This window comes from Carassius gibelio, chromosome A23, assembly GCF_023724105.1.
Source record: "Carassius gibelio isolate Cgi1373 ecotype wild population from Czech Republic chromosome A23, carGib1.2-hapl.c, whole genome shotgun sequence".
Taxonomy (NCBI): Eukaryota; Metazoa; Chordata; class Actinopteri; order Cypriniformes; family Cyprinidae; genus Carassius; species Carassius gibelio.
Genome location: NC_068393.1, coordinates 8,523,717 through 8,538,772, shown reverse-complemented (window position 1 = coordinate 8,538,772; position 15,056 = coordinate 8,523,717). Strand labels below are relative to the sequence as shown.

The following is a 15,056-nucleotide window of genomic DNA, read 5'->3' as shown; positions in this document are numbered from 1 at the left end:
AGAGAAACCTTTTTGCCACAACATGAACATATTATAAATAAATAAACAAATGATATTGTGTACAGGCTAATATTGAACCAACTAAAATGCAAAGGAATGTAAAAAAAACTTTTTAGTGCAAAATCAAACTGTATTTGTGTACATTTGTGGCTACTGTGGGTTAATTATAAATGCTATTGTTAACTCATATTTACCATAGTAACCTTTACCACCATTTACCACATTTCCTGGATTCAGCAGCTGCACGATGTGACGCCGAGAGTCCTGTCTTGAATCCAGAGATCTAGAGTTGATTCGGTGTAGATCGGTAGCTCGGTGGTTCGTGACTGTCGTCTTGTGGCGTGTTCGAAACCCGTGTCAACACAGATGTACTTTATTTTTTTGTTTATCCTACCTACTTCACCTGGAAACGGGCGATCATACTAATAACTTGTAATCTTTACAAGAATATCAGAGTCATGCAATGAGCATGTCTGCATTTATTAGACACTTAATATCATGTCAGTTTGTGCTTTCAGAATCGCCGAATCTGCTGCCGTCGTTCCAGCACATCTACATCAGAGACCTAAACCTAAACTTAAAAATGGTCACCAGATAACACTGTAACCAGTTAAACTGTAACACCGGCTTTGGTTGCAATACTCTTATCGCATATGTTGAACTTTGCTGACTCGGCACACTTTAGACCTCTTTGGCATTGTAAAACAGAAACGTTTTGAGAAAAAACAACTACACTTGTGTTGTGTGACTGCGAGTATCTTCAGGAATCCTCCCCGTCACGTCACGTGGTGGTGAACAGCCAATCACGGCGAATTTAGGTCCTTGCATGCACGTATGCTACAAGCTCACACAGACACAGCCATTTGGCAAAAAAGAAAAAAAAAAACGCTTGGCTTTTGGAACCGAAATTTGGCACCGAAAGATAAATAATTTTTTTATACTCATCGTATCGAAGTTTTTCGTTCGATACCATAAAGGCATCCAGTACCCAGCCCTACTCCATTGATCCTCAGCAGGTGTAGGGCAGTTGTACAGTTGTACAATTTCATCCAGGAAAAAAGCTATTCCTATTACTAAGGGACATGTGGAATTTCTCAAGACATGTCAAAGTATTCCCCTTTTAGGTACCACAGGCACAAGTGCTTTTGATTTTTAAAATATATAAAAAATGTAAAGGGGTCATATGATATGATCATATGGTGCATATGGTGCAAGTCTCAAATCCAAAGAGATATTAAGTTTTACTAAAATGCTCATTCTAACACGCCCCCAAATGTCTGTCACAATGTGGGGAGATTTGCATAACACCTCCCAAATGTTCACACAGAGAAAGAATGCGTAACTTTTATTCTCTCTGTTGCCGCGGGTGCCGTGTCGTGGAGACGCTGTGTGTTTCCTTGTGAAAGCGAAACTACTTTGTTTGTTTGGTATTTACAACACTGTTCTTGAACAGTTCAACCCAAATATTCAGATGTGTGCAATGCATTTTATTGAGGATGAGGACTGTTTGCTGAACCAGTAGCCTGTAATGCGTCTGTGGGACAACGGCTGTTTTTATAAATTGGGGCAATTTGGACTTTGCAAGGACAGTCTGGTGCTTCTAAAAACACAGAGTCAGAACAGAGCAGCTGGACTGAGTCTCATCGCGCTGGGACTTGGCATCACAGTATAGTGAAGGGTGTAACATTTCAGTCAGGCTTGAGGCATTCAGCCAATCACAATGCACTGGATAGCTGGCCAATCAGAGCACACCTCGTTTTTCAGAACAATGAGCTTTGTACAAAATGATGCGTTTCAGAAAGATGGGGCATAGAGGAGAAACAATAATGTACATTACATGCTAAATGTGTTTTTTGAACCTAAAACCACAAACACCAAATTACACCAGATACTCCAAATAATGTTATATTGATCAACGTTATATGACCTCTTTATTTCTTATTTATAAATTATCATTCTTTATAGTAAATTATAATCCGTTGTAAATGGATTGTTTTTTTTTTGGTGACATTTGACAGTGTTTACATTAAACATTTTGATATTTATATATATTTGTTTTTAATTACATTTTTTTTTTTCTTGTATTTTATTTTATTTTTTACTGAAACTTTTTTTTTTTGCATGACGACTTGTACATAAAATCCGTAATGCATGATCTGTTATTTTATATATTATTTTCATATTAAAATGTTTATTTGTTGCATACAAAGAGAAGTGATTTTTGTATTCTAAACACTCTTAGTAATTCCCCTTAACAGTTCCCTCTCTCCCCGGGTTTCAGGTCTTTCAGCTCCTAAAGTATTAAAGAGGCTCATTTATCTGATCTTCCTGAGGTTTGGTCTTTACTCTGTAGTGAAGCTCATTTGGAGTGTTTGAAGAGTGCTCTAAATAACACAGTCAGTTATCATGCTGTGAGGATTGAGGATCATGCCAGTGTTCACATGTTTAAATGTATCCTCAATCTGCAGGTTTGTGTCTCAGACGAGGGTTACATCATCACACATTCACACACCTGAGAGGATGCTGAATGTGTTAGTGGTCATTCGAATGAAGAATAAACGAGACGAGATGTACTGTTTGTCTTCTGTGTTAAGGTGTAAAAGCTGATTTTTTTTTTTTTTTCCTCTTCAATTGGGTTTCTACTAGAGCTTGTATCTATGCAACAGGAGGACTTAAAGTATTGCATAATGTAGCTAATGTCTCTGAACTCCTGCAAAGAGAGAAAGAGGAAACCGCTGTAAGGGTAAACTAGAGGAACTCATTAGAAACGAAACAACTGCCTGTAGAGTCCAGGCCTGATGCTTACTTGAAGCCTCATAATGCCTGATGACATTACTATTTTTTGTGGTTTATAGTTCTCTGGAAGCTGATGTCATAAGGCTGAGCAGTTGCTATGGTGACGGTGTGTGGATGATGTAAGCTGACACCTGTTGGGCTTCTCCTGAAGAGGGCGGTGTAAATACATGCAACATTCAAGCTGTTCTCACAAAACATGCAGAGTTACTGTGTTTGATGTTTTAGTTCTGTTTGATTTGTTCTGTATGGGTTCATTTATTTATTTTAACTACTCTAGCTGCTGTTTGGGCCATCAGCATTATTAACTTTGCGAGCTTGTTGTCTGTCCTCTCTCAGAGTCTGGGTTATTATAGTGTGATGGCGCAGCATTGGGTCTGTAGGGGTATGGCATCGGGTCAGATGGCACACGGGGCAGTGCTTGTGTTCATTCAGGCGTGGGGCACACTCTGCTGGAAAAGGACAGACACAAGGGATGACCATTTACTCTCGTTACCATCCATACTACAGTTTTTTACTCTCTGTTGCTTGTACACACAAAAACATGTTTACAAGTTACAGAATTAATCTCTAGCAGCAATTATATCATTTACAAAACTAGTCCAGTATGATAGACTGCATGTTTTGCCTTTTTTCCCACTATTACATTTACATTACATTACATTTACATTTAAAATTTACATTACTATTACTACCTAATTTTTTGCCTTTTCATTTACAACAGTGCACTTTCATCCATCCCTAATGCCACTCACTGTGGCATATTTTTATACCCGCTTTAACCATTTTATATTTATATATACACACACACACACACACACACACATTTATATATAATTTTATTTTATAATAATTGTAATCTTTTTTTTTTTATCCACTGTTTACTTTTTTATTTTTTTTAAGTCCTCCTCTGTTGGTGCTGTATAATGTTGTGTATTTTAGCATGATGATTGCATGGTATTGATTTTAGTATCCGGGATCAGAATTTCTATCAGACCTATGTAGTCTTTCAGCCACAGCCAAAAACATTTTTTAGTCTTAGTTCTTGATAACTGTTGCATCAACTTGATTGAACATTGTTTCGTTGGCATGTATCCTTGGCTCAGTATACATTTTTGTGAGAAAATAGAGGACAGGATTGTGGAGATGCACGCTGCCCTCTTTGGGTCATGAGGAGTATTGCATTCTCTTTTAACATCACTTTTTCATAGTTGTCAGACAGTGAAGAGACAGAACTGAAATTGTAACTTCTGAGATCAAAACCCTCTGCCTCTCTCATCTCTGACAGCGTAGCAGATTTGGAGCATCCTCAACTGCTGCTGTGGCAGGATACACCTGCTGCTTGATGTGGCCGCTCTCAAGCGCTCGCACTTGCATACAGTTACACTGATCAGGGGTGTGTTCCAGTGCTGGGGTGTACACGCGTGGGCCATAGCACAGGGGGCTTTCACAGGGAAATCCTTGTTCCCCTTCACCCACTCTCTCATCCATCAGAAACTCAGGTGCATCCTGGGACGAGGTTACACCGTCTGAAATGTCAAGGGTTAACCTGTGTTTCTGGGTTATGCTCATAGGTTTAGAAACGGTTGGTATTTTCAAAGATCAGGGAAGAATCTCGCTGTCACTTAGACGCCTTCAACATCATTATGCAGGTTTCTTCATCTTCATTGGCTTGGGGTCCTCGTGGCTTTTGTAGCAGTTCACATGCTTTTTTGTTTTTATAGTTTTTATAGAAGATGTAATATGAGTTCATTACAGGTATGAAAGTAACGATAGAATAATATTTAATTATGATGGTTTGTGTTTACTGTTTTAAAGGCCTATTTCCATCAGGGGTCGTGATAATTAGAGTATTCTGACCACTTAATTTTTTTATGTTTCCTATGTTTCTTATGTTGCAGAATTATGCTGAAATGCATGACCTTATTGTCAATGCTTGACACAATTTTTACTCTATACATACACCATAAAGTGTTTTTTTTTTTTGTGTAAAATTCTATATATCATTCTATATAAATAATTTAAATGTTTTAATATGCACTGTAATTATATATATATATATATATATATATATATATATATATATATATATATATATATATATATATATATATATATATATATATATATATAATTATGGTGTACATGAACCTGCTCCTGTTCTTTGCACAAAAAACTAAAGACATAAACAATTATGTTTTTGTGTTTTTTTTTTTGTCGTTGTTGCAAAAAACAGGAGCAGGTTCACGTACACCGTTTCATCTGTATTGTGTTGTTCTCATCTCTGACTATCAGAATTGTTGCATGAGGCTAATGATCCAAGATGACCTATTTCACAAACCATTTGTCTTGCATTGTTGAATTGCAAAGTGCACGATCTGATATGATCTAGGTCAAGTTTACTTGCCTGTAGCTTTACAGTGTAGTGTGATGCTGTGAACATGCCAGTGCTTACGAATCAGATTATAACTAACAGTGAATATGTGAATCACAGTGGTATTTGTTTATTGATTGACAATATGTGAGCCTTTCATGTGTTTAGTGAATTCAGGGTCCGTTTCTGTGCCTAATCAGAAATCAACAGTATCGGACATGGTTGTGGATGTTTATCTAACGCAGAAGCCAGTTCTGTCATCTCCCCTCCCTCGGTCTCATTTTATGCTCAGCTGTCCTGTGGTGCTCACAGTGACCCATCATTCCCTTCTCCATGATTTCTTCTCTGTCCCATTCCTTCCGTTCACATCTGTTAGAGTAAAGCACACTCATTTTCCCACACTGGGGAGAGGCCTACTGGCTGCAGATCAATTATATATTTCAAATAATTGACTGTATATTGGGATTTGCAGCAGGAATGACAGCATTCTGTAAACAGACTCTCACACTCATTTTCAGCGACACTCTGCTTGTAGTAGGTATATGGTGAATGGTTCAGTTTAGGTGTCCCCCACACAGTTTGTGTATTTGGTAGGTTCCACCAATGTACTATGAGTGGAATGCACAATGTGCTAGTAAATAAGCCAAGCATGAAAGCTGTTCTCACATCTTTTCACAAGGGTGTTAGTCAAAAGTTCCACGTCAAACTTATAATGATCATTCTCCTGAATATGTTGGGAACGTTTGTCATTGAAGAGAGTGATATCATGCCTAAAAATGTCATTGTAACTCCCTGATGCAAAAAATAAGTAGTATCCCTCCTCCTCACAGTTCTCCAGCACTGCAGCCAGGCTGCGCTCTCCGGACAGAAAAACCTGCTTTACCAGGTTTAGCCTAGGATTAAGGGACTACAGTGTGGCAGACGATAACATTTCCCACAGCAGAGCCTCTAATATCCTCTCCTTTCACATTTTCTGTCTTGAACCACAAAAGCGCAGACATTTGGAAATATTCATCCGCGTATTGTCACCACATGAGTTGTCCATGCATATCACTATGGCAACAGCAGCTTGGATGTTACCGCATGTTCCATTCACTTTTGGATGATGTAATTACATTTCCCAAAAATCACCCTTACCAGCACTCTGAGACCGTCACAGAAGCTGGGTTTTACACACCCCACCCCCTCCAGCTGACCCTTTAAATCCAGTTAGAGAAGCTCCAGTGCCCTCCTCTCTCTCAAACACAATCTCCAGGTATTTATTTGTCTGCTTTGCTTTGGATCCCTCTATTATACTCTCATTTTACCAACGTCGTTTTCTACTGAGGAGGAAAAAGGCTTTTATTTGTTATTGGTGTGTGTTCAAAGCGACGGGCTGCCCTGCTTGTGTTAATCGTGGCTGTCCCCTCCCTTACCTCGTGCCACCGCCCCTCTCTCCGAGGAGCGTGAGAAGAGGCAACAGGAGAAAGCGTCTGTTCTGTGATCACTGGATGAAACATGACGGCAGTGCTGGACATCAACCAGGTTTCCTGTGCAGTGAGCAGTGTGGTGAGTGCTAACAGAAAGACTGTGTTTTGTGTCGGAGTAGCCTGTTGCACCAGCGGGAACTTTGCACTCAGGGCTGCGCGTGAATGCTGAAGGGGTTCGAGTCGTGTCCTAGGGAGTGTGGGTGAAGAATGGGCGTTATCTGAATCCTTTCTGATGGATGTTTACGAATGTGTGGCAATCATGTACTTTTATGTGTTTGTAGGTGTCAGAGGGGAGGCCTTTGAGTGTATGTGTGTGAGGGTGATGACAGTGAAGCATGTATGAGTCACAGTTTATGGTGCATTTTAGTAGTTTGTCTCACATCCAGACCTTTTTGGGGAGTGATGTGTTAAAAAGAAGGAGCAAGGACATTCCAAAAAGAATTTGTCACTTGATGTAAATTGCTCCCCCTGTTGATAATAATAATTATTATTACAAACACTGCATATGCAAAATGCAGAAAATAAAGAAATACATGTAAAGAAATGATGATGATGATGACATTAAGGTTTTAGTTAACATTAGTTAGTTATATTAGTTAAACAAATATTTGCACAGCATTTATTAATCATAATCAGTCACTACATATACATATTAAATTAACAAATGAGACCCTATTGTAAAGTCTTACTACTGGTACTCTCGCTGATATTAATGTATATGTGATGTGCTATAGCATATATACATAATAATGCATATATAATAGAAAACATTTACCTGACACACATTTCAGGTTTTGTTGTGCAGATAATAATAATAATAATAATAATAATAATAATAATATTTTTCTGTACTTCAACCAGCAAACAACTTCTAACAGTCATGAACTAAGCTGTTTATGCAATGTAAAATCTGCCAGCTAAAAGTATAGTAATATGTGCTTTGTAATATACAGTGGTCTAATATATTAAACAAAATAAATAATAAGAATATAATTAACACAAATCATACAGAGTCTTTTTGTTACTGTGTCTTCTTGGGTTAAGAAAGTGACCATGCAGTGATTTTATTGTTTCTGTTTTAAAGGAATCATTAGATGCTACATGCACTTTTACAAGTAGTTTGAGCTGAAATATGTGTGCAGTGTGTCTGTTTGTGTTGACGTCACACAGACAGGCCCCTCCCACGATAGATTGATTGACAGAAGCGTTTCAGCACAGACTGGACTGGTGTGTAACCTTAGTCCCGCCCTGAGTGACTGTCATCAGTCCGCCATTGTTTCACCGCCAGAGCAGACTCCTAACGAACTGAGGTTACATGTTTTTGGATGTGATAATGAACATAGCAGTTGTCATTTACTCCTGACATCTGAGCTGCTGAAGACGCAGTAGATTACGTTAATGTTCGCGCGAATCATTCGTGATTCAGCTTCACCTCCAGAAGAAATGAGAATAATGTTTTTAAATGACTCTTTGCAAATCACCTTTCCTTATGTGCTTATTAGCAAGTTTCACTGTGAATGAGGCTAAAGTAAACAGTCCCTCAGAGAGCGGCTCAGAAGAGAGGGGCGGGGTCAGCAGAGCTCATTAACATTTAAAGTAAAATGCTACAAAATGGCTTGCTCTAAAAAAGGGTGTTTTTACACTACCATTGAGAAATTTAAAACTTTGTTACAGACTTTTCATTAAGACCCTAAAGAATCATATCTACTTGTGGAAAATGGGCATCCAATGACCTTTTAAGTGCTTGGTTTGTGATTTAATTTGCTTGGATATACAGAAGAGAGTGACTATCCTGTTTGCTAAACTATAATTTCAGAGTAGCAAAACTATTTTACACGATGTTTGTATCGCATGCAACCATTTTTTTCAAGTAATTAATACTTTTATTTAGAAAGGATGCATTAAATTGATCAAATGTTGGCTGTAAAGACAATTATAGTGTTGCAAAATGATGCATCAAATTCAAATTAGTGCTATTCATTTCTATTCAAATTAACATGAAAAAATTCTAAAATAAGGCAGTGAAGGCTGTTTTCAACAATTGGTAATAAGAAACAAGTGACACTGAAGACTTCAGCTTTGCATTAAAGGAATATTTTATTTTATTTTAACATTTCAGCGTAATAGTGCTTTTACTCTTACTATCTATTTCTGATCAAATAAATTCAGCCTCAGTGAACATAAGAAACTTATTTTAAAACCTTTAAAAAATGTTACAGACCACAAATTAATAGACCAGAAGCGTTAAGCATTTAGCGTTCACAACATGAATTATAGAAACACAAAAGCTTTTTTCAGACAAAACCGTTTTATTTCAGATGGACAAGTAGCTGTGCTGCACGTCAAATAGAAACCGGGCGTCCACCAACAGATGGAGCGTTGCAACGGCTGTTTCCATTGTACACAGCTTTGATTATAAAGGGGAGGGATCACATTTAGTCATGTCACAGTGTGCTGCTCACGTCCAGTGTAGAAATGGCAGCACTGTAGAAACACCTGTTTCTGGAGACTGTTTGAATGGTACATCAAGAGATCACACAACAGTTACCTAACATCAGATGTCAGGGAGAGAGCAATATGTGTGTGCACACTCAAATATAACCGCCTCGTCTATTTTTAAACCTACTACCTTGAGTGGCTGCTGCTGTGGTTTGCTTCAGGTGTCAGCTGCTAGCATGAATTCTAGATCTTCTGCTTAAGACATCATTATCAGAGACTTTACTTGTGTAAGGAAAAAGAAATAGTTTCCTTGTATTAACGAACGCGTATGCTGTGTCTTGGGTTAAGGTCACAATAGTCTTTTGTGTGTCTGTGAGTGTGCGTGGAGTCTGCAGGTTTGCTGGTACAGGTCAGAGCCGCTTTTGGTTCTTTTGGTCCAGGATAATGAAACCTCATGCTGTGTGGGAATGAGATTAGAGCCGGACCTGCTGCTCTTGTCTCCTTAGGAGGCTGAGAGTAGTGCTGTTAGCCTCTCACCTCATACTTGTGGTTCAAGCCTCATCCTGTTTGTGTCGTCTTGTAGCTGAGCTGTCCATTTCGTCCAAGGTGACAGATATTTTACTTTGACGTATAATGCCGTGGTTGTTGTGGTGATGTGCAACAACAAACAACATCAAGGGTGGGTCAAAACCTACACCACGGTGAAACACAAGGGCATGATTGAAGCTGACGTTGACCTGAGTTTGTTTGGGAAACGGCTAAAAGAAACCATTGAGTTAATCATGAGTTTTCTCTTGATTTAGAGATGACTGGCTGAGCAAAAATGTCCTTGTAAGAATCAGTTTAACGGCCATTTGTGAATTCATGCAGACATTGCATAACTCCATAGAGCTCTATGCTTGAAACACTTCTATTATTAATTCACATCTGATTGGTTGCAGGAGCATGACATCGAGACTCCTCGCGGTGTCCTTCATGTGACTTTGAGAGGGACTCCTAAAGGCAACAGACCGGTCATTCTCACCTATCATGACATTGGACTCAACCGTAAGTCGCTCCATATATTAAGAGTTCCTGTCTGTCAGTGCAAAATGAATCTATCATTATAGGGCACACCTTCTTGAAGAGGAGACGAATGGGTGGTTTATAATACATAGTGTTTCTCAACCCTGTTCCTGGAGAAACACCAACGCTGTGTCTAAATATGCCTACATCCCTATTAGTGGTACACAAATATCGTTTTTTTTTTTAACTGATGCCAATTCCGACATCTTAGAAAGCAGGGTGGCAGATGGTACATATAAAGCTGATATAAGAATGTGTGTGTGTATATACAGTTGGGGAGATATTTACTTGATCCCTTGCTGATTTTGTAAGTTTGCCCACTTACAAAGAAATAAAGGGTCTGTAATTTTTATGGTAGGTTTATTTTAACGGATTGAGACAAAATAGCAACCTAAAATAAGTATTTGATCCCCTACCAACCAGTAAGAGTTCTGGCTCTCACAGATCGTCTGTGTGCCCCTGAGGATCACAGATTAGTCCTGTCACTTTAAGAAGTTCCTCATAATGTCAGCTCGTTAGGTGTATAAGACACCTGTCCACACAATCTGTATCTTCCATCCCAGCCTCTCCCACCACCACGGGCGAGACCAAAGATCTGTTAAAGGATGTCAGAGACAAGATTGTAGATCTACACAAGACTTGAATGGGCTACAAGACCATCAGCAAGAAGCAGACAACTGTTGGTGTGATTATTTGGAAATTGAAGAAATACAAAACAACCATCAATCGATCTCGATCTGGAGCTCGGTGCAAGAGCTTGCCTTAATAGACTAAAGAATTAAATAAGAGGTAAAATGAAAGGAGCTAAAACTAAAAATAAGAACAAAAATAAGATTTAATATTTATACACCGACTGCACAAGACTATATAAAGTGCATGTGTGAATACGGAGTTAACAGTGCAAACAGCATTTGACCGTACAATTTTACATAAAGGCAGGTCACAATAATTGAGACGAGGCACAGTAATGGTGTGTTGTTGATGTTTTGTGTGTGTGCAAAGTATGCACATGCATAAGATTCAGGTTTGCAGGGTACCATTTTTCTCTGATAATGATTTATGAAAAACATGTTTGAGAAGTGTCTTGTTTTTCTCTTGCGATGCAGATAAGTCCTGTTTCAACACACTGTTTAACTTCGAGGACATGCAGGAGATCACCCAGCACTTTGCTGTGGTCCATGTTGATGCTCCAGGCCAGCAAGAATCTGCCCCTCCTTTCCCCACCGGGTAAAACTAACTACTGAAGAAATAACACAAAATATAGTGAGGTGCCTACATAGACAGCATTTTTGATTATCAGTACTATATCCTTTAATATTCAAATTTACATTGATGTCAAAAACTGCTGAGAATGTAACCATAATGGACCTTCTTCCACATTTCTCAGAAGCGTAAATCGTCATAAGTGGTTAAGCATCTATTACAGGGAAAAAGGGAGTCTTATTTTTTATTTTTTTTTGCATTCTCATTTATTTAAATAGCAAAATAAAAGCACCACTATATTACTTTCACGACTTTCAAAAGGAGAAAAGCATTAACTAGTTCTAGTTCATGAACTGTTTTGTAGTCATAGACAGCATGCTAAGCAGTACACTGAGGCATCTGTTCCACAACTGTTTATACAGGGGTTTCACACTTACTTATAATAATTCAAATAATTAAAGCTAGAATAACTTTTCACTTTGGTCTTCCTTTTCTTTCCCTCAGGTACCAGTACCCAACCATGGATGATCTTGCCGAGATGCTGCCCTCAGTTCTGACGCAGCTAAAGTGAGTCCGAACCTCTATTAGTCTGTATTGATGTGATCAGATGATCCTTAATTCAGTACAATTAAATAAAAATAAATGCCATATGTTCAAGAAATCATGATGACATCTATTAAATCCTCAAATAATTTGTGCATTTCTTCTCAGAATGTATGCAAGTTAATAAGCAGTGTATGAACGATTGTTCTTTAACAGAATCAACAGTGTGATTGGTATCGGTGTGGGCGCAGGAGCATATATCCTCACTAGGCTGGCTGTAAGTAATATATCTTCCCTTTTATTTTGCATTGTATGTTGTAATATCTAACAGTTAGTTAGAGTAGCTTGCGGAAACGAGCCATTAGATGTTTAATTGAGCATCTGAGTGAAGTTCATCAGAGGTGAAGACCTCTGAAGTCCGTCTGCAGTAAAACCATCTGTCGTCAGTCTTCAATAAATCCCCCACACCTCATCTGAGACTCAAAGTTCACACATGCATTCACACTCTCGCCCTACACAAAGCTCTTATTCACCATCTCCGCACATACAGGATAAAACACTCACTCTCATGTTTCCTGCTGGTTATTATTAAGGTATAAAATGATGTTCTCAAATTAACTAAAGAATGTGGCTTTCCTTGGCTGTCTTTCACTACTGACTCCATTACTTCAGTCCAGCAAATCACACTTTCACCCTTGCAAACAGCTTGCATTTGCACGTTCATCATATTTCTGCCACTTGCTCATCGGGTTCTGTGATGACGGCCGATTCGAACAAACACACACCTACGCAGCTCTGCAGAAAAATTTCAGCACTTTAAACTACTAGAAATCATTTGAATTACACTTTGGTTGTAGCATGCTTGTCCTTAGACGTGTGGTCATGTGATGGTGCTACATCGAAGGCTTGCGTTTGTCTGCGTGTCTTGTGTAGAGCCTTATACAGAGAGGAAAAAGAAGAGGTGTGAAACCTGAACTTTTTTCCATCACGGTCACAGTAAGAAGACATTTGATTAGTTCATGTGGCTGCCTATAGCCGCAGTTCTACATTAAAACCAAGTGTGAGCCCTTGCAGTAAGTTAGCACTCTGGACATGGACTTGCTGAGAATTTGGTCAATGTGTTGATGTCTCACTCTCTACCTGTTTGGGTCACATAGATTGACGTTTTTGCTTTGTCACCACTGAGGTTAAAGTTGACCTGTAAAGCATGGCTTTACTTTGTAGATTTTAGAAATGCTTCAGTATGTACTATAGTTTTATAATGATGCCTAAAGGAATAGTTCACCTAAAATAAATATTCTGCCGTCATATATTGATATTTATTCCAAAATTGTGTGACTTTCTTCTGTGCAAATTCATCCATTTATTGATACATTTTCTTTCATAAATTCATATATTAAAATGGCATGAGGGTGACTGTTTTCATTTTTGTGTGAATTATTATCCCTTTAAAGCTGGAGGAGGTAACTTTTGTAAAAATATATTGTTTACATATTTGTTAAACCTGTCATTATGTCCTGACAGTAGAATATGAGACAGATAATCTGTGAAAAAAATCAAGCTCCTCTAAGTGGTCCTATTGCCATTTGCCGTTACAGACCGCCCCCCTTAAGAAAACAACCAATCTGAGCTGCGGTCCGTAACTTTGTTTGTGTTCAAAATGTAGAAAAATGAACATAATAAGCGAGTACACCATGAATCCATTTTCCAAACCGTGTTTTTGGCTTGTTCTGAATCACTAGGGTGCACCTATAATAAGTGTTTATATTCTGACTATTTTAGATTGCTTCGGGGGTACCGCGGCGGAGTAACCCAGTACCTTTGTGATTCTTCATAGACATAAACAGAGAGAAGTAGTTCCGGCTACGATGTTCTTCCGCAAGACGCAAGCAGTTCTTTTTATTAACCGCTAGAGCGTCAAAAGTTCCCTACCGCAGCTTTAAACACCGGTTTGCTTATTAACATAATTAAACGTTAACCAGTAACAAGCATTTCCACCAAAAAGGAAAGCTGTTGCAGATGCAAAACCATACCAGTTTGATGATCAAAAATTTGAAGACAAATTATTTTAACCTTTAAAATATTATGCAATACATAACTGGGAATAAGTATTCAGGAAGTAAATAGGATCAGCATTGGTTTCATGTTGAATGTTGACTTTTCTTTTTCTTTATTATGTTGTGCTCCCAAGCAAATCACAATGTGTTTGACTGTCACATGACCCTGACAAGTCTATAGGTAGCAATACCACAAGAAGTGAAGAATCGGTCTCATTAGTCTGTTCGATCGGCTTCATGTCAAGCACCTGGTCCTCTCAGTCAGTAGGTGCTCTGAGTGCTGAAGTCAGCATGAGCTGTAATGATGGACTAATCCATGTAATGTCATTCTCTTAGCTGAATGAGCCTGCTCTGGTGGAGGGGTTGGTTCTCATCAATGTGGACCCCTGTGCTAAGGGCTGGATTGACTGGGCTGCCTCTAAGGTAAAATTACGAATGCACTGTCAAATTAGCATGTTTATTTAGTGAAGATCAGTATTAATAATTAAAATATGCTGCACATACTGCCCCAGGTACAAGCTGTTGTACCTCTTTTGCATGTTATTATTATCTGACAGTGTGGACTGTAGGCCAGTGACGAGCAATATGCTAAAGCTAACTTTTTAATAGGCACATCAATATTTAATTGATACCATTTTAGTTGCATTTGCATTTTAGTTTAACAATGCATGCCATTAATTTTCTTTTTTTTTTTTATGCATAATAAAAAGATCCTATCCTTTGATTACTAGCCAAAAGCTAACCCTAACCATTCCTCCATACTTCAGATTTCTCAACAGATTAGTGTAGTTGATCTTCTTAAAGTTTCCTGTGTTGTAAAGCTCATAATAGCCTTACAGGCCAGAATGCTACAATAATGAAAACAAGTCCTCAAGTCAGTGGAGGTGTGGGGAACGCTGTTCGTTTGATCTTCAGACATTGTGCTTTCTCTAAAATGTGAACGTGTGTTTCTGTTGTAGTTATCTGGATGGACCAGCAGTCTGGTAGATATCATTATGGCACACCACTTCAGCACGGTAGGCTTGAAATATGACACTCACCTCCGCATCTGTGAGATAATTCACTCAGAACTAAAAGATTTCTCTTCGAGTGTTGATGAGCTGAGTTTTTGTT

The 15,056-nt window shown here is 38.5% G+C and overlaps 1 protein-coding gene across 4 annotated transcripts in view; it reads left to right on the top strand.

The window, feature by feature from the left end:
• Window positions 1–15,056, top strand: part of LOC127945028 (protein NDRG3) — a 67,421-nt gene that overhangs the window by 43,199 nt on the left and 9,166 nt on the right. For 3 of the 4 annotated variants that reach the window (XM_052541538.1, XM_052541537.1, XM_052541540.1), the window contains exons 4-9: window positions 10,017–10,122; window positions 11,247–11,367; window positions 11,848–11,910; window positions 12,103–12,163; window positions 14,280–14,366; window positions 14,903–14,959. In XM_052541538.1, coding sequence (XP_052397498.1) covers window positions 10,017–10,122; window positions 11,247–11,367; window positions 11,848–11,910; window positions 12,103–12,163; window positions 14,280–14,366; window positions 14,903–14,959 — 495 coding nt within the window. Of the gene's footprint in view, window positions 1–6,428; window positions 6,716–10,016; window positions 10,123–11,246; window positions 11,368–11,847; window positions 11,911–12,102; window positions 12,164–14,279; window positions 14,367–14,902; window positions 14,960–15,056 lie in introns of those variants that run through there. The other variant, XM_052541539.1, reaches the window with a different exon arrangement.